At 49.6% G+C, this 16,009-nt stretch overlaps 1 protein-coding gene across 1 annotated transcript in view; it reads left to right on the top strand.

Moving 5' to 3' along the window:
• The window catches only part of cacna1c (calcium channel, voltage-dependent, L type, alpha 1C subunit), a 1,034,505-nt gene that overhangs the window by 949,934 nt on the left and 68,562 nt on the right, over window positions 1–16,009 (top strand). Inside the window, exon 34 of the mRNA XM_070900503.1 lies at window positions 14,287–14,414. Within this exon, the coding sequence (XP_070756604.1) occupies window positions 14,287–14,414 (128 nt within the window). The remainder of the gene's footprint in view (window positions 1–14,286; window positions 14,415–16,009) is intronic.

The following is a 16,009-nucleotide window of genomic DNA, read 5'->3' as shown; positions in this document are numbered from 1 at the left end:
CCATTTATTATAAGTTTAACAGTATCCTGGAGAAGTTCTCAGAAAGGGACGATTGGGAGGCCTTCATGGAGAGACTCGACCAATACTTCGTGGCCAACGAGCTGGAAGGAGATGAGAACGCTGCCAAACAAAGGGCGATCCTCCTTACCGTCTGTGGGGTAACAATCTATGGCCTCATGAAGAATCTTCTAGCTCTGGTAAAATCAACAACCAAATCCTATGAAGAATTGTGTACGCTGGTCTGGGAGCACCAAAATCCTGAGGAAAGAGTATTGATGGCGAGGTATCGGTTCTGCATGTGTCAACGGTCGGAGGGCCAGGAAGTGGCGAGCTACGTCGCCGAACTAAGGTGCCTCGCAGGACATTGCGAATTTGATGGATTCCTAGAACAAATGCTGAGAGACTTTTTTGTACTTGGCATTGGCCATGAGGTAATCCCTCACAAACTATTGACTGTTGAAACTCCGAATCTGAGCAAAACCATAATGATAGCCCAGGCATTTATGTCCAACAGCGACAACACCAAACAAATTTTGCAGCATAAAGACATTTCGGCCAGTCCTGTGCACAAAGTAACATCGTTTTCGAGCAGGAATATACATGGCAGAATGTACATGCCGGCTAGTGCATGACCTCAGATGACCCAGAGTCCACCATCAATCGTTAATGCGAGGCAGTTAACGCCCTGATCATCGGGCCCATCAATGCCGCTTCAAACACTATGCATGCAATGGCTGCAGAACAATGGGACATCTCCAGCGAATGTGCAGGCGAGCTGCAAACCCTGCAAACCACCATGTTGCAGAGGAAGATCGATCCACGGTGGATCAGGCTGAATTGGAGACTCGAACCAAGGAGGCAGAAGTGTACGGGGTACACACCTTCACCACGAAATGTCCACCAATAATGTTAAAAGTTGAACTGAACGGAATTCCAGTATCCATGGAACCGGACACGGGTGCGAGTCAGTCCATAATGAGCAAAAAGGCCTTCAGCAAGCTGTGGTGCAACAAGGCACACAGGCCCAAGCTCAGCCCCATTCACACCAAGCTAAGAACTTACATCAAAGGACTGAATCCTGTAATTGGCAGTGCAGAAGTCAAAGTCTCCTATGATGGAGCGGTGCATGAACTCCCATTATGAATTGTGCCAGGGGATGGCCCCACACTGTTTGGCAAAAGCTGGCTGGGAAAAATCCGTTGGAACTGGGACCACATCCAAGGGCTTTCGTCCGTTGACGATGCCTCATGTGCCCAGGTTCTGAGCAGATTTCGATAGTTGTTCAAGCCAGGCATTGGAAGCTTCTCGGGGGCGAAAGTGCAGATCCATTGGTTCCCGGCACACGACCCATCTACCACAAGGCACGGGCAGTACCGTACATGATGCAAGAGAAAGTGGAAATTGAGCTGGACAGGCTGCAGCAAGAAGGCATCATCGTGCCAGTGAAATTCAACGAGTGGGCCAGTCCGATTGTCCCGGTACTTAAAGATGACGGCACGGTCAGAATTTGTGGGGACTATAAAATAACGATTAACCGTTTTTTGCTGCAGGACCAGTACCCGCTACCCAAGGCAGACGACCTATTTGCGACCCTGGCTGGAAGGAAGACGTTCACTAAGTTGGACCTACATGACGCAGGAGTTGGAGGAATCTTCGCAAGGCCTCACCTGCAGCAACACGCACAAAGGTCTGTTCATCTATAACAGATGCCCGTTTGGGATTCGGTCGGCCGCGGCAATCTTCCAACAGAACATGGATAGCCTGCTAAAGTTGGTTCCTTGCACCTTGGCTTTTCAGGATGACATACTGGTTACAGATCGGGACATCATCGAGCACTTGAAGAATCTGGAAGAGGTTCTTAGTCAGTTGGATCGCATGGGACTCGGGTTGTAACATTCGAAGTGTGTTTTCCTGGCGCCGGAGATTGAGTTCTTGGGAAGAAGAATCGCAGCAGACGGCATCAGACCCACTGACGCCAAGACGGAGGCCATCAAGAACGTGCCGAGACCACAGAACATGACGGATCTGCGGTCGTTCCTGGGACTCTTCAACTATTTTGGTAATTTCCTTCCCGGGTTAAGCACCTTGCTAGAACCCCTACATGTGCTACTGCGCAAAGGAGACAACTGGGTAAGGGGGAATTCACAAGAGGCTGCCTTTGAGAAAGCCAGAAATCTGTTGCGTTCAAACAAACTGCTTGTTCTGTATAACCCATGTATACTATTAGTGCTAGCTTGCGATGCATCGTCATACGGAGTCGGATGTGTGTTACAACAGGCTAACGAATCTGTGATTTTACAACCAGTCGCCTATGCATCTAGGAGTCTGTCCAAGGCCGAAAGGGCCAACAGCATGATTGAAAAAGAGGCTCTGTTGTGCGTTTACGGGGTGAAAAAAATGCACGAGTACTTGTTTGGCTTCAAGTTTGAGCTTGAAACTGACCATAAGCCGCTCGTATTGTTATTGCCTGAGAGCAAAGGGATTAACACCAATGCCTCTGCCCGCATCCAAAGATGGGCACTCATGCTGTCGGCATCCAACTATCTAATCCGTCACAGACTGAGCACATAGGTCTGCGCTGATGCTCTCAGTCGGCTACCATTGCCCACTACAGGGGTGGAAATGGCACAGCCTGCAGACTTGCTCATGGTAATGGATGCATTCGAAAACGAAAAGTCACCCGTTACAGCCCGCCAGATCAGGACCTGGACCAGCCAGGATCCTTTACTGTCTCTGGTAACAAAACTGTGTCCTCCATGGGAGCTGGTCCAGCATCCCAGCCGAGATGCAGGAGGCAATTAAGCCGTTCCACAGGCGCAAAGACGAAATGTCCTTGCAGGCGGACTGTCTGTTGTGGGGTAATCATGTGGTCTTGTCCAATTTAAGGGCAGAGAAACGTTCATTCGTGACCTACACAGCACCCACTCAGGCATTGTAATGATGAAAGCCATAGCCAGATCTCATGTATGGTGGCCTGGCATCGACTCAGATTTAGTCATGCGAGTGCCAGTGCAACACTTGCTCTCAACTGAGCAATGCACCCAGAGAGGCATCGCTAAGTTTGTGGTCGTGGCCCTCCAAACCGTGGTCGAGAATCCACGTGGACTGTGCGGGCCCATTTCTAGGCAAAATGTTCTTGGTTGTCGTGGATGCTTATTCAAAATGGATTGAATGTGTAATAATGTCTGTAAGCATGTCCACTGCCACCATCGAAAGCCTGCGAGCTATGTTTGCCACACAGGACCTGCCTGATGTCCTAGTCTGCGACAATGGGCCATGTTTCACCAGTGCTGAATTCAAGGAATTCATGACCCGCAATGGGATCAAGCACGTCACATCTGTCCCGTTCAAGCCCGCAGAACGGGCAGTTCAGATCATCAAGCAAAGCTTGAAACGGCTGTCCCGAGTTCTGCTCAGCTACCGCACCAGGCCCCACTCGCTCACCGGGGTTCCCCTAGCCGAGCTGCTCATGAAAAGGGTGCTCAAAACAAGGATCTCTCTTGTCTACCCTGATCTTCATAATCACGTGGAGGGCAGGCGGCATCAACAAAGTATGTACCATGACTGCGCAAATTTGTCCATGCGATATTGAGGTCAGTGATCCTGTGTTTGTCCTCAATTATGGACATGGTCCCATTGGCTCGCTGGCATGGTCATAGCCAAAGAAGGGAGTAGAGTGTTTCAGGTCAAATTGAACAACCCGAAGAAGACACCACCAACTTTGACCCTCCAACACACACACAAGTGGCAATCGACATCATAATTGACCACAAAGCAGAACTCACCATCCCCAGCAGCTCAATGAAGAACTAACCAACTCACCCACACCCGCATTTGTATCGAGACGATCGACAATAGAGCAAAAAGCCTCAGATCGTCTCACCCTGTAAATAAGTGTACTATTGACTTTACAAGGGAGTGATGTTATGTATTTAACCCTTGGCAACCTGTATCACACCACCACCAGAGGGCCTACCTGTTGGAGTCCCAAGGGATCCCAGCATCCCTTGGGAGTACTGTATATAAGGAGGCCACCCTCGCGTTACCGGCACTCTGGAGTCTTATTAATGGAGCTAAGGTCACATTTACTCATTGCTCACAGTACTCAGTTTGATCCTTTATTATGAGCTTATCATAGACAAACACAGAATTCCAAACGTTCAGAGATCTTTTGAAATGTGCTGAGGGCATCTAGTGGCTCTGAAAGAGTAAGCATCAATTCTTTAATTATAAAATTAGGTTAAAATAAATGGGTCATACCTTTGATCAAATACTGGGAGAGAAATTTTATATGAACTCGTTAAACATTTATGTCCCTGATCCCAAAAAGGTTCTTAAACAAACTGACTATTAATATTTTCAAAACCTCTTAAAGACCGCTAGTTAGGCTGCTGTTGCTAGTGTTCCACTTGGTGTGTTGCCCATTGGAACTTTAAAATGGCATCAAGGACCTATGTATGCGATAGCACCTTGATTTGCATAAGTTATTGTTCCCAGCGGGAGCCCTGGTCACTTTATTCTAGCCCAGATCAAAATGGGAGCAGTCCGGATGTCGTCAGCAGTGCTGAAATTTTGATCTCAATGGATCTGCTAGGTTGTGCGGGCGTGCAACCACACAACCATCTGCAAGGTGCCACTCAGGCCGTTCTTCAGCTTTTTCATTGTAGTTACCGCGCATGTGCAAACATTTGAATGGGGTAGGCAGGCAGGAGTTAGTGCAGCTTACGGGGGATATTGCTCACCACCATCCCATTCCCGCAAAAAAACAGGACAGCAGAGTTATCAAAATTGACCCATGTAAGTCAGAGGAAACATTCACTCCCTGCTGTATTCACATTGATGTTTCTCTCTCTGTTTCTCCTCTTTTGCTTTTGTCTCTCCTTTCATTCTCTATTGTTTCGTTCCCCTTAACTTTTCTTTTTGCTTTTGTCTCAGTCATCTTCTGCTTCACTTTTTTTCTTTCCTTTTGGGAGGTTACTGGTGAGCGATATGTCAGGAATGGAGCCATCAATGGTTGAAATCTGCATTTGGGATGTGGTGTGAGAAGACCATGCACACTAAATAGTACAATTTTAAAGAGGGTGCAAGAACGGAGAGACCTAGTGGTATTTGCGCACAAATGTTTGAAGGTGGCAGGACAGATTAACAGCAGTTAATAAAGCATATGGGATCCTGGGCTTTGTAAATAGAGGTACGGAGTACAAAAGCCAGGAAGTTATGCTAAATCTATATAAAACATGAGTTCGGCCCCAGCTGGAGTATTGTGTCCAGTTCTGGGCACCACACTTTAGAAAGGGCATGAAGGCTTTGGAGAGGGTACAGAAGAGATTTACTAGAATGGTTCCAGGGATGAGGGACTACAGTTACATGGAAAGACTAGAGAAGCTGGGGTTGTTCTCCTTAAAACAGATGGCTAAGAGAAGATTTTATAGAGGTGTTTAAAATCATGAAGGAATTATAGAGTAAATAAAGTGAAACTGTTTCCAACGGCTGAAGGGTCGATAACAAAGAGGGCACAGATTTCAGGTGATTAGCAAAAGCACCAGAGGCGACATGAGGGAAAACTTTTTTATCCAACGGGTGGTTAGGATTTGGAATACACTGACTGATAGGGTGGTGGATAAGATTCAATAGTAGCCTTCAAAAGGGAATTGGATAAATACTTGAAGGAGAAAAACTTGCATGGATATAGTGAAAGAGCCGTGGAGTGGGACTAACTGGATTGCTCTTCGAAAGAGCCAGCACAGATTTGATGGGTCAAATGGCCTCCGACAGTGCTGTACTATTCTATGATTATATAAGAATGTGACTTTAGTGGCTCCCTTCCCAGCCTCTCCACAAATCATTAGTACTGATCCCCACCCACTCAGTCATATGCTTCACTTGAGATCACGACCTATTCTCCTTCCTCTCACACCCTCACACCGATCACTACCCTTACCTCTTTCTCTTTGAACTGCATACTCAACCAATGGATCCTTTCCTACCCCTTACTCCACTGTCATTCACCTCACCTTTATCTCTCCATCCACACGCCACTCCCAAATAGTATGTTGGACTTCATAGCTAGAGGATTTGAGTATAGGAGCAGAGAGGTCTTACTGCAGTTGTACAGGGCCTTAGTGAGGCCTCACCTGGAATACTGTGTTCAGTTTTGGTCTCCTAACCTTAGGAAGGACGTTCTTGCTATTGAGGGAGTGCAGCGAAAGTTCACCAGATTCCCGGGATGGCAGGACTGACATATGAGGAGAGACTAGATCAACTGGGCCTGTATTCACTGGAGTTTAAAAGAATTTGAGGGGATCTCATAGAAACATAAAATTCTGATGGGACTGGACAGGTTAGATGCAGGAAGAATGTTCCCGATGTTGGGGAAGTCCAGAACCAGGGGACATAGTCTAAGGATAAGGGGTAAGCCATTTAGGACTGAGGTGAGGAGAAACGTCTTCACTCAGAGAGTTGTTAACCTGTGGAATTCCCTACCGCAGAGAGATATTGATGCCAGTTCATTGGATATATTCAAGAGGGAGTTAGATATGGCCCTTACGGCTAAAGAGATCAAGGGGTATGTAGAGAAAGCAGGAAAGGGGTACGGAGGTGAATGATCAGCCATGATCTTATTGAATGGTGGTGCAGGCTCGAAGGGCCGAATGGCCGAATGGCCTACTCCTGCACCTATTTTCTATGTTTCTATGAAATTGCCCCGCACTGGGTTTTGCTGATGGAGATTTATTTGCGCTGGCGCGGGATGCGCCGATATTAGCGCGGATTTAGGCTCTTTGTGCAAATAAAATGTTGACTGCGTTAACCCAGAGTTCACCAGGCATTCCTCCAGTGTTTGCACGGCACGGCGCTCAGCACATCAGCGCCGCGTCGCAACATTCGTCCCCTTATCTAAAAGAGGTAGGATGCTGCGATCTGAGCAGCATATTCGTTGCTGCCCACTGGGCCACCAGGGAGGGTGTCAGCTAGGCCAGCGGCCCAGCACCCAAAGGGGGGTGTCGGCCTGCCTGTTGGCAGCCCGGCCGAATCAGCAGCCGCCATTGTCAGGCCGGCTGCGACAGCACCTCCACTTTAAGGGTGGCCGGAGCACCACAGCCACCACAGCTTCTCGCATCGAGAAGATGTCAGTGGCATCGCCCCATTCAGACTGTCATGTATTCAACCAGCATTGTAACCCATGTATAAACTGACCTAAGTTGTATATCATGAGAACACTGACCACTAGATGGGAGACACTCCTAACCTGGACCTTCAGGTATAAAAGGGGAAGCTCCACCCACCTTCATCACTTGAGTGCTCAGGAATAAAGGACAGGTCACAGACTGACCTTCTCTCAAGCATGGGCCTCGTGTGCATTTATACTGTATAGTAAGGACGTATCAATGGCGACAAGAAACTGGGATTTAAACCACGCGAGCCTGGCCACTAGCAGAACAGACGAGAGGTACTGTGTTAAGGAATGGTTGGGACAGAGATTCAACATTGTTAAAGCAGCACACAGTTCTCCAGGCAGACAAAGGCGGTCGGGCATGCCCCAACATGTAGTCGAATCCAGAGGGGGAGTTCGACAGAGACAATGGCAAGCTGAACAGCGATTCACGCCATTGCAAGGGACAATGCAGCTAGTAATGGGGCCATCAACACCTGTTAATGGTGCACTCAAGGACAATAACAGGGGCAGTCAGGGACGATTGACTGGCAAGGGACCTTTTGTTTCAAACCACAACTCATGCTGGAGGCGTGGAGGCACACACTCAGCCGGAGTTTGCAGAGATGAGCAAAATACCTGCAGAAATTGCAGAAATGGACGCTGGGGGAAATCGCTGGAAGCTGAAGTTCAGCGAGTTCGTGTGGAGCACGTATACAGTTCATACACCAGGACGCCACCGATAATGATGAAAGTGCTTGTCAATGGCATCCCAGTATCAATGGAGTTAGACACGGGTGCCAGCCAGTCCCTGATGGGTATCAAACAGTTCGAAAATTTGTGGGCATCCAAGGCCAGGAGGCCAAAATTATCGCCGATTGACGCACAGCTACGGACTTACACAAAGCAGATCATTCCGGTGCTTGGCAGCGCCACGGTAGTCGTGACCCACAAAGATTCGGAGAACAGACTGCCACTCTGGATTGTCCCAGGGGACGGTCCCGCACTATTGGGGAGGAGTTGGCTTGCTGTCTTGAACTGGAAATGGAGCGATGTCAATGCAATTTCCTCTGTGGAGCGAGTATCATGCTCACAGATCCTGGACAAATTTGACTCATTATTTCAACCCGGCATTGGCACTTTCATGGGGGCCAAGGTAGTGATTCACATAAACCCGGATGCCAGGCCAGTACACCACAAGGCCAGAGCGGTGCCGTACATGATGCGGGAAAAGATAGAAGGCGAATTGGACCGCCTGCTGAGGGAAGGCATCATCTCGCCAGTCGAATTCAGTGACTGGGCGAGCCCGATTGTGCCGGTGCTCAAGGCGGATGGGTCGGTCACGATATGTGGCGATTACAAGGCCACCATCAATCGGGTGTTACTCCAAGACCAGTACCCGCTACCGAGAGTGGAGGACCTCTTTGCAACGCTATCCGGTGGCAAACTTTTTTCAAAATTGGACCTGACCACAGCTTACATGATCCAGGAGCTGGCGAGTGAGTCGAAGAAGCTGACCACCATCACGACACACAAGGGGTTGTTTGAGTACAACAGATGTCCGTTCGGGATTCGCTCGGCCGCCGCGATCTTCCAACGAAATATGGAAAGCCTCCTCAAGTCGATTCCAGGGACGGTGGTTTTTCAGGACGACATCCTCATTACAGGTTACGATACTGAAGAACACCTCCACAACCTGGAGGAGGTGCTACGCAGACTGGACCGGGTAGGTCTGCGACTGAAAAAGGCGAAGTGCGTCTTCCTAGCTCCAGAGGTAGAATTCCTGGGGATGAGGGTAGCAGCAGACGGGATCAGCCCTACTGCATCCAAGACGGAAGCGATCCAGAGAGCACCCAGACCCCATAACACGACGGAGCTGCGTTCGTTCCTGGGGCTCCTGAACTATTTTGGTAACTTTCTTCCCAAATTGAGCACGTTGCTAGAGCCGCTACAAGTGCTCCTACGCAAAGGTCGCGAATGGGTCTGGGGGGACAGCCAGGAAAGGGCTTTTAATAGAGCACACAATTTGTTATGTGCCAACAATCTGTTAACGCTATATGACCCATGTAAGAAACTTGTGTTAACGTGCGATGCGTCGTCCTATGGTGTCGGGTGTGTGTTGCAGCATGTCAATGCCAAGGGTCAGTTACAGCCGGTAGCTTATGCCTCCAGAAGTTTGTCCCAGGCAGAAAGGGGCTACGGGATGGTCGAAAAGGAGGCGCTCGCATGTGTATTTGCGGTAAAGAAAATGCACCAGTACCTGTTTGGCAGGAAATTTGAGCTGGAGACAGATTACAAACCCCTAACGTCCCTTTTGGCCGACAACAAGGCCATAAATGCAAACGCATCGGCCCGCATACAGAGGTGGGCACTCACGTTAGCCGCTTATGACCACACTATGACCGGGCACCGAAAACTGCGCCGATGCACTCAGCAGGCTCCCACTAGCCACCACTGAGGGGGCTACCGAGCATGCTGCTGAGATGGTCATGGCTGTTGAAGCTTTCGGAAGCGAAGGCTCACCCGTGACAGCCTGTCAGATTAAAGTCTGGACAAATAGAGACCCGCTATTGTCTCTAGTCAAGAAATGTGTCCTGAATGGGGACTGGACAGCCACGTACAGGGCATGCCCTGAGAAATTTAAACCATTTCACAGGCGCAAGGATGAACTCTCAATTCAGGCCGATTGCCTACTGTGGGGAAACCGCGTAGTCATGCCCCAGATGGGCAGAGAGGTGTTCATCAGAGAACTCCACAATGGGCACCAGGGCATTGTCACGATGAAGGCAATTGCCAGGTCACACGTTTGGTGGCCAGGGATAGACGCAGATCTGGAACTTTGTGTTCGCAGGTGCAACACGTGTGCCCAGCTGGGCAATGCGCCCAGGGAAGCCCCCCTTAGCCCCTGGCCATGGCCCGCCAAGCCTTGGTCACGCATCCATGTGGACTACGCAGGTCCTTTCATGGGGAAAATGTTTTTGGTTGTAGTAGACGCCTACTCCAAATGGATCGAGTGTGACATTTTAAATTCAAGCACATCCTCTGCCACGGTAGAAAGTCTACGGGCAATGTTCGCCGCCCACGGTCTACCGGACATCTTGGTCAATGACAATGGCCCATGCTTCACAAGCACTGAATTCCAGGACTTCATGGCAGGCAATAGAATTAACCATGTTAGAACGGCACCGTTCAAGCCGGCCTCAAACGGCCAGGCAGAACGAGCAGTGCAGATAATCAAACAGGGGATGCTCAGAATCCAAGGGGGTTCCCTACAAACTCGCTTATCACGCCTCCTGTTGGCCTATAGATCCCGACCACACTCGGTCACAGGGGTTCCACCCGCAGAGCTACTAATGAAAAGGATGCTCAAAACCCGGTTATCCCTTATACACCCCACCATGAAAGAAATTGTCGAGAGCAGGCGCCAGTCACAATATGACTACCATGACAGGAATGCGAGGGCGCGATGTATTGATGTAAATGATCCTGTTTTTGTCCTCAGCTACGCTGAAGGGCCCAAATGGTTCGCAGGCACTGTGGTTGCCAAAGAGGGAAATAGGATTCTGGTAGTTAAACTTACCAATGGACAAATCTGCCGCAAACATGTGGATCAAACAAAATGGAGGTTCAGCAACCCCATAGAAGAAGCAGAGGAAGAATACGATATAGAGTTCACTCCACCACAGGTGACCGAACACTGGAACCAAAGGGAGGAGAGCCCAGTCACTGTGAGCAGTCCGGACAGGCCTGAGGCACCGCAAACAGCAGACACTCAGGCCAGCGCCCAACAACCGGAGCCCCAACTCAGGCGCTCTATAAGGGAGCGTAAACCACCAGAGAGACTCGAACTGTGATCCCAATAAGACTTTGGGGAGGGAGGTGATGTCATGTATTCAACCAGCATTGTAACCCATGTATAAACTGACCTAAGTTGTACACCATGAGAACACTGACCACTCGGTGGGAGACACTCCTAACCTGGACCTTCAGGTATAAAAGGGGAAGCTCCACCCACCTTCATCACTTGAGTGCTAAGGAATAAAGGACAGGTCACAGACTGACTTTCTCTCAAGCATGGGCCTCGTGTGCATTTATACTGTATAGTAAGGACGTATCACAGACCTCGCTCCCGTGGAACAATTTGCCCCGCGGATCGCAAAGTGATCAACGTGGGGCAATAAGGGGTCAGTGCGCACGGCAAAAACCGGAGCCCCGAGGTCAAATTCGCACTGGTCGATGTGACCGCTATGCCTGTGTGCTAACATATTAGCGCTCCGGTAGTGCCGGCCGACAGCGCTAACTGGCCCTGCGCAAAGGGGCAATTTCAGCACCAAAGGTTTGACCTCAGTCAAGCTTTTGAAATTTATCCACCTGATTTTCGAAATTATTTGAAAAAAGGCTACTATGTTGAAACTGCTAGGAGCTCATATCAGTGGAGCTGATTAAACAGTACTGATGCAATCTGAAAAATTAAGTACTCCACACACATGCAGATAAAACAATCGAAACTCAGCTCAGAGTCACAGCTCTGGGTAAAAATATTGTGCAAACCCAGGCTTTTGGGGAAGGCTGAAGCCTTCAAGTAAAGGTTTAGTATAGGTCTTAAAAGGGATAAAACAATCTATTTGATAAATGTAATCATATTATTGTGAAAAATACATTTTTGATTCTTTAGTCGTATTTGAAACCTTATTTTGCACAAGAGAAATTTCAGTTACTGGAAAAAAAACTGGCATGTCGAAACACTGTGAGGGGCCGAAATTGCCCCTCCCGAAAAGGCCTCTGGTCACTTGAAAGCAGTGGCCACGGCCGTGTGGAATGGCTGCCGACTCTCCGTGGAGGGACCGCCATTTTGCAAATTGTCCTTTATCGGGGCGGAACAGCATAGGGGACTACACCGCATGTTTTCCCTCCACGGCATGCACACGCTGACCCCTTACCGACTGGCGGTGACTGCTTCCCGGCAACTGCGCCACCGCCGCCGGGTGCCCTCGACATCTTTTTGTGTCGGTGCACTCCTTGTTGGTCCCTGTTGGTCGGTGACGAGGCCGCCCTTAAAGAGGAGGTGGCGCTGACGGCAACGCCATTTTATTCTTTATTGTCGGCCTGGCTGAAACCCTCCCTGTGGCACAGTGGACCTAACTAAAAAATATGCAGAGCTCGCAGCGGCTCTTCCCTTTAACTGAAGGGGAGAGACGTTGTGACGCTTCAGCGAGATGAGCCACGTCCGAGTTGCGCTGACGTCATTAGCGTGGCGCTGATGAGTGATCAGGGCGGCTGAGCCGCTGCAAGGGCACTTCCGCACCTCAGCTGCCACTAATTCCACCCAGAGCAAAAAAAAACATCCAAGTGCTGAATATCGACGTCACCTCCGTCACAACCCATGCGGCGGACAAAAAACAGAAGGTGCGCCCCATTTCGGGTGGAGGTAAATTTCTATCCCTGAATGCGGTTGTTGTTTGGGGGCAAGATGCACATTATTATCTAGGGATGGTGTGTGAGTTGGCATATCAGGAACACGAGATAATTACAGATGAGGAAGGCCATTCAACCTATCTTAGTTGATCCAGAAAAAAAAAACTAAACCTCCCCCACTCATTATAGCATCCAGTTGTTCCTTAAATAATTTCAGGCTGTTTACCTCCACTGCTCTGTTTGGAAGTCTTTGCGTGAAGAGCAATTTCCTGACATCGGTCTTTTGATGTGCATGATGGCAAGTAGAGAAGTTGTATGCAATTGGTGAGCAAAGATGATAACTTTGGCATCATATAGGATTGACATGTCTGCTTACCATCCAGGGACGGCATGTGTCAGTGTTGTGTGTATTGGTGATTACGAAAGGTCTGTGTAGTCAGCATTCATGGATGGCATGTGAATCAATGTATAGGGTTGATTTCTGCACGTGGCAATTGTGTCTATTATGCTTGTAATAAAGGATGAAACTGAGTACTAAAAGCAGTGAGCAAGTGTGACCTTAGCTCCTTTAATAAGATTCCAGAGTGCAGGTACCGCATGTGTGGCCTGCTTTCTACAGTGCTCCCAAAGGATGCTGGGATCCCTTGGGACTCCAACAGGTAGGCCCTCTGGTGGTGGTGTGATACAGATTGCCAAGGGTTAAATACATAACAGTGTCAACATGCAATAATGCTACATATATCAGCTTGCAGGGATTCTACATGTGTGCAGAGATTTCTATGTATTTCTAGACAACTAGGGCAATGTTGCATTAACCACCTGCATTATAAAGGCAGAGGGACCAAAATGACCGCTTTCTATAATCGGTGCAGAATGGCCGCCGAGTCTCCGCAGAAGAGCCGCCATTTTGAATATTGTCCTTCCTCAGATTTGGAGCAGTGTAGGGGACCACCCCGCCCGTTTTCCTGCCGTGGCATGCATGTGCCAACCCCTTACTAACTGGCGGGGACCCCTTCTTGAAATTGCCCCTTTCCTGGAATTGCCCCGTGGGAGCGGCGCCACCACCAATCATTGCCCCCGACAGCTTTTGCCGTCGATACACTCTCTGTGGCTTGGCGGTGCAGCCGCCCTTAAAGGAGAGGTGTCGTTGCTGGGAATGCCATCTTATTTTTTTCTGTCGGCCGACTGTCAGGTCAGGCCGACAATTATGGCCCTGAGTTCGGCCGGGCCGCCAACAGACAACCTGGCAACACCTCTTGGGTGCCAGGCCGCTGGCCCAGCCGAAACCCTCCCTGGTGGCCCAGTGTTTGCCACTAAAGTGACTGCAGAGTTCGCAGCGGCCATACCCTTTAACTGAAGTGGAGAGACATTATGACGCGCCAACTCAATGATGTCATCAGCGCGGTGCTGATGATTGACAGAGTCGTCTACTCTGTCCCGGTCCTGCTTCCGCCCCACTAGTGATGGCCACTCCGCCTAGCCCCCACTTCCGCCCCCATGATGAGGCCACTCTGCCCCAATCCAAAAAATTCCCAAAGTGCTGAATTTTGACGGTTAGGCCGCCCCATACATTGGGGCCATCGAACACATTGAAAATGATAGGTGCGCCTCATTTTGGGCGGTGGGCAATTTCGGCCCCAGAATCTCATACTGTTTTTCTTTTTGAAGGCTGTGACTTTGCTCCAAACTTTTGCTATAATAATGTATATTTTTCTTCTCAGATCATCAATCTCTTTGTGGCTGTAATTATGGATAATTTTGACTATTTAACACGTGATTGGTCCATTCTTGGTCCACATCATCTGGATGAATTTAAAAGAATTTGGGCTGAGTATGACCCCGAGGCAAAGTAAGTGTTGCGACTTAAATTTCATCATTTGTAACATCCATTTTAGATGTAGAACTCACTTTACACTTGGTATTGTATATTCTGTATTAATCTGTCACAAACACTCTGCTAAATGCCAAATTTTCTGTATTTTAGACTCTCAGCTGTACATTATGTATTAGTCTTACTCCTAAGCTCTAGGCCTGATGGCCCATCCCTTTTGTTTCTTGGGGCCCAAGTTTCGGGCCACGCCTAGAACGGCGCAGCCCCGACCTGGACGCCCGATTTTTGCGTCACAAAGTGCGCCTAAAAAAACTTCCAGATTCTCTGGCTCCCTGTTGGTCCTCTTGAGCCGGGCGTGGCGCAGTACGAGCTGTAGGGGGCGGAGCTAGGTTCCTGCGCTGAAAACAGTGCCGGGACCTCTGCACATGCGCGCTACAGTGGGCATGCATGTGCAGTAGCTCCATGCGCCCAAAACTGTGTGGGAGGGGCCCGAAGCACGCAGCCCCTAGCCCTGGCCGAATGGCCTCACTAGGGCTGCGTGCGTAAGGCTCCTCCCACGCCCACCTCCTGCTTCCTCCCCACCCTCGGACCGGACCGGACCCCCTGGACTGGACCCAACCCGCGCACCCCCCCCCCCACCCGACCTGACCTCCCTCTCTCCCTGACCCAAACCGAACCGACCTCCCTCCCCCCTCCCACCACCCCCACCCGACCCGCGCTCCCGACCCCCCCCCGCCCCGGACCCGACCCAACCTGACCCCCCCCCCCCCCCCGCCCCCGACACCCCGACATGAACCGACCCGCGCTCCCTCCCTCCCCCCCCCCCCCCCCCCCCACCCCCCACACACAGTTTTGGGCGCCTGGAGCTACTGCACATGCGCGCCCACTGTAGCGCGCATGTGCAGAGGTCCCGGCACTGTTTTCAGCGCAGGGACCTAGCTCCGCCCCCAACTGCTCGTGCTGCGCCGCGCCTGACTCAAGAGGACCAGCAGGGAGCCGGCGAATCTAAGTTTTTTTTAGGCGCACTTTGTGGCGCGAAAAACCGGCGTCCAGGTTGGGGCTGCGCCGTTCTATGCATGGCCCGAAACTTGGGCCCAAGGACACTAATAGATAAGCTTTGAAAGGTTTTGAATGATTTTTCTTAATTTACTAAGGAACTGACGACTGTACATCAATCTAACTAGAAAATAGTTTTGTATATTTTTTTTTAAGTCTTTTTCAGTAGGTTTAAAATTGGGTTACTCACAGGTGGTGAATTGAGGAATAAAGGCACAGATGAGAGTTTCAGCAGCAGATAGGCTGAGGCAGTGGAGGAGGTTGGTGATGTTACGGAAGTGGAACTAGGCAATCTTTGTACTGGAGAGGATATGGGGTCCTAAAATTACAAGCCAAAACTGGGGTGGGCATACCTGATTCTGTTAAAGTAAAATCTTGAATCTCTTTTAAAAAAAAAAAAATGGTTTTAGTTTCATGTTTTGTAAGCACATCCTCCTGGGCAGCTCTATTCACAAGACAAATCCATTACTGCCTGTAAATATCTATCTCTGTGTGTATCTATGGTTCTATGTCTATCACTTGGGACATGCATGCCCTTTATTTTTCTTCACAACTGC

This window comes from Pristiophorus japonicus, chromosome 15 (assembly GCF_044704955.1).
Source record: "Pristiophorus japonicus isolate sPriJap1 chromosome 15, sPriJap1.hap1, whole genome shotgun sequence".
In the NCBI taxonomy this organism is placed as follows: Eukaryota; Metazoa; Chordata; class Chondrichthyes; family Pristiophoridae; genus Pristiophorus; species Pristiophorus japonicus.
Note: the sequence above shows the minus strand (reverse complement) of the source record. Positions and strands in the feature narration are given on the sequence as shown.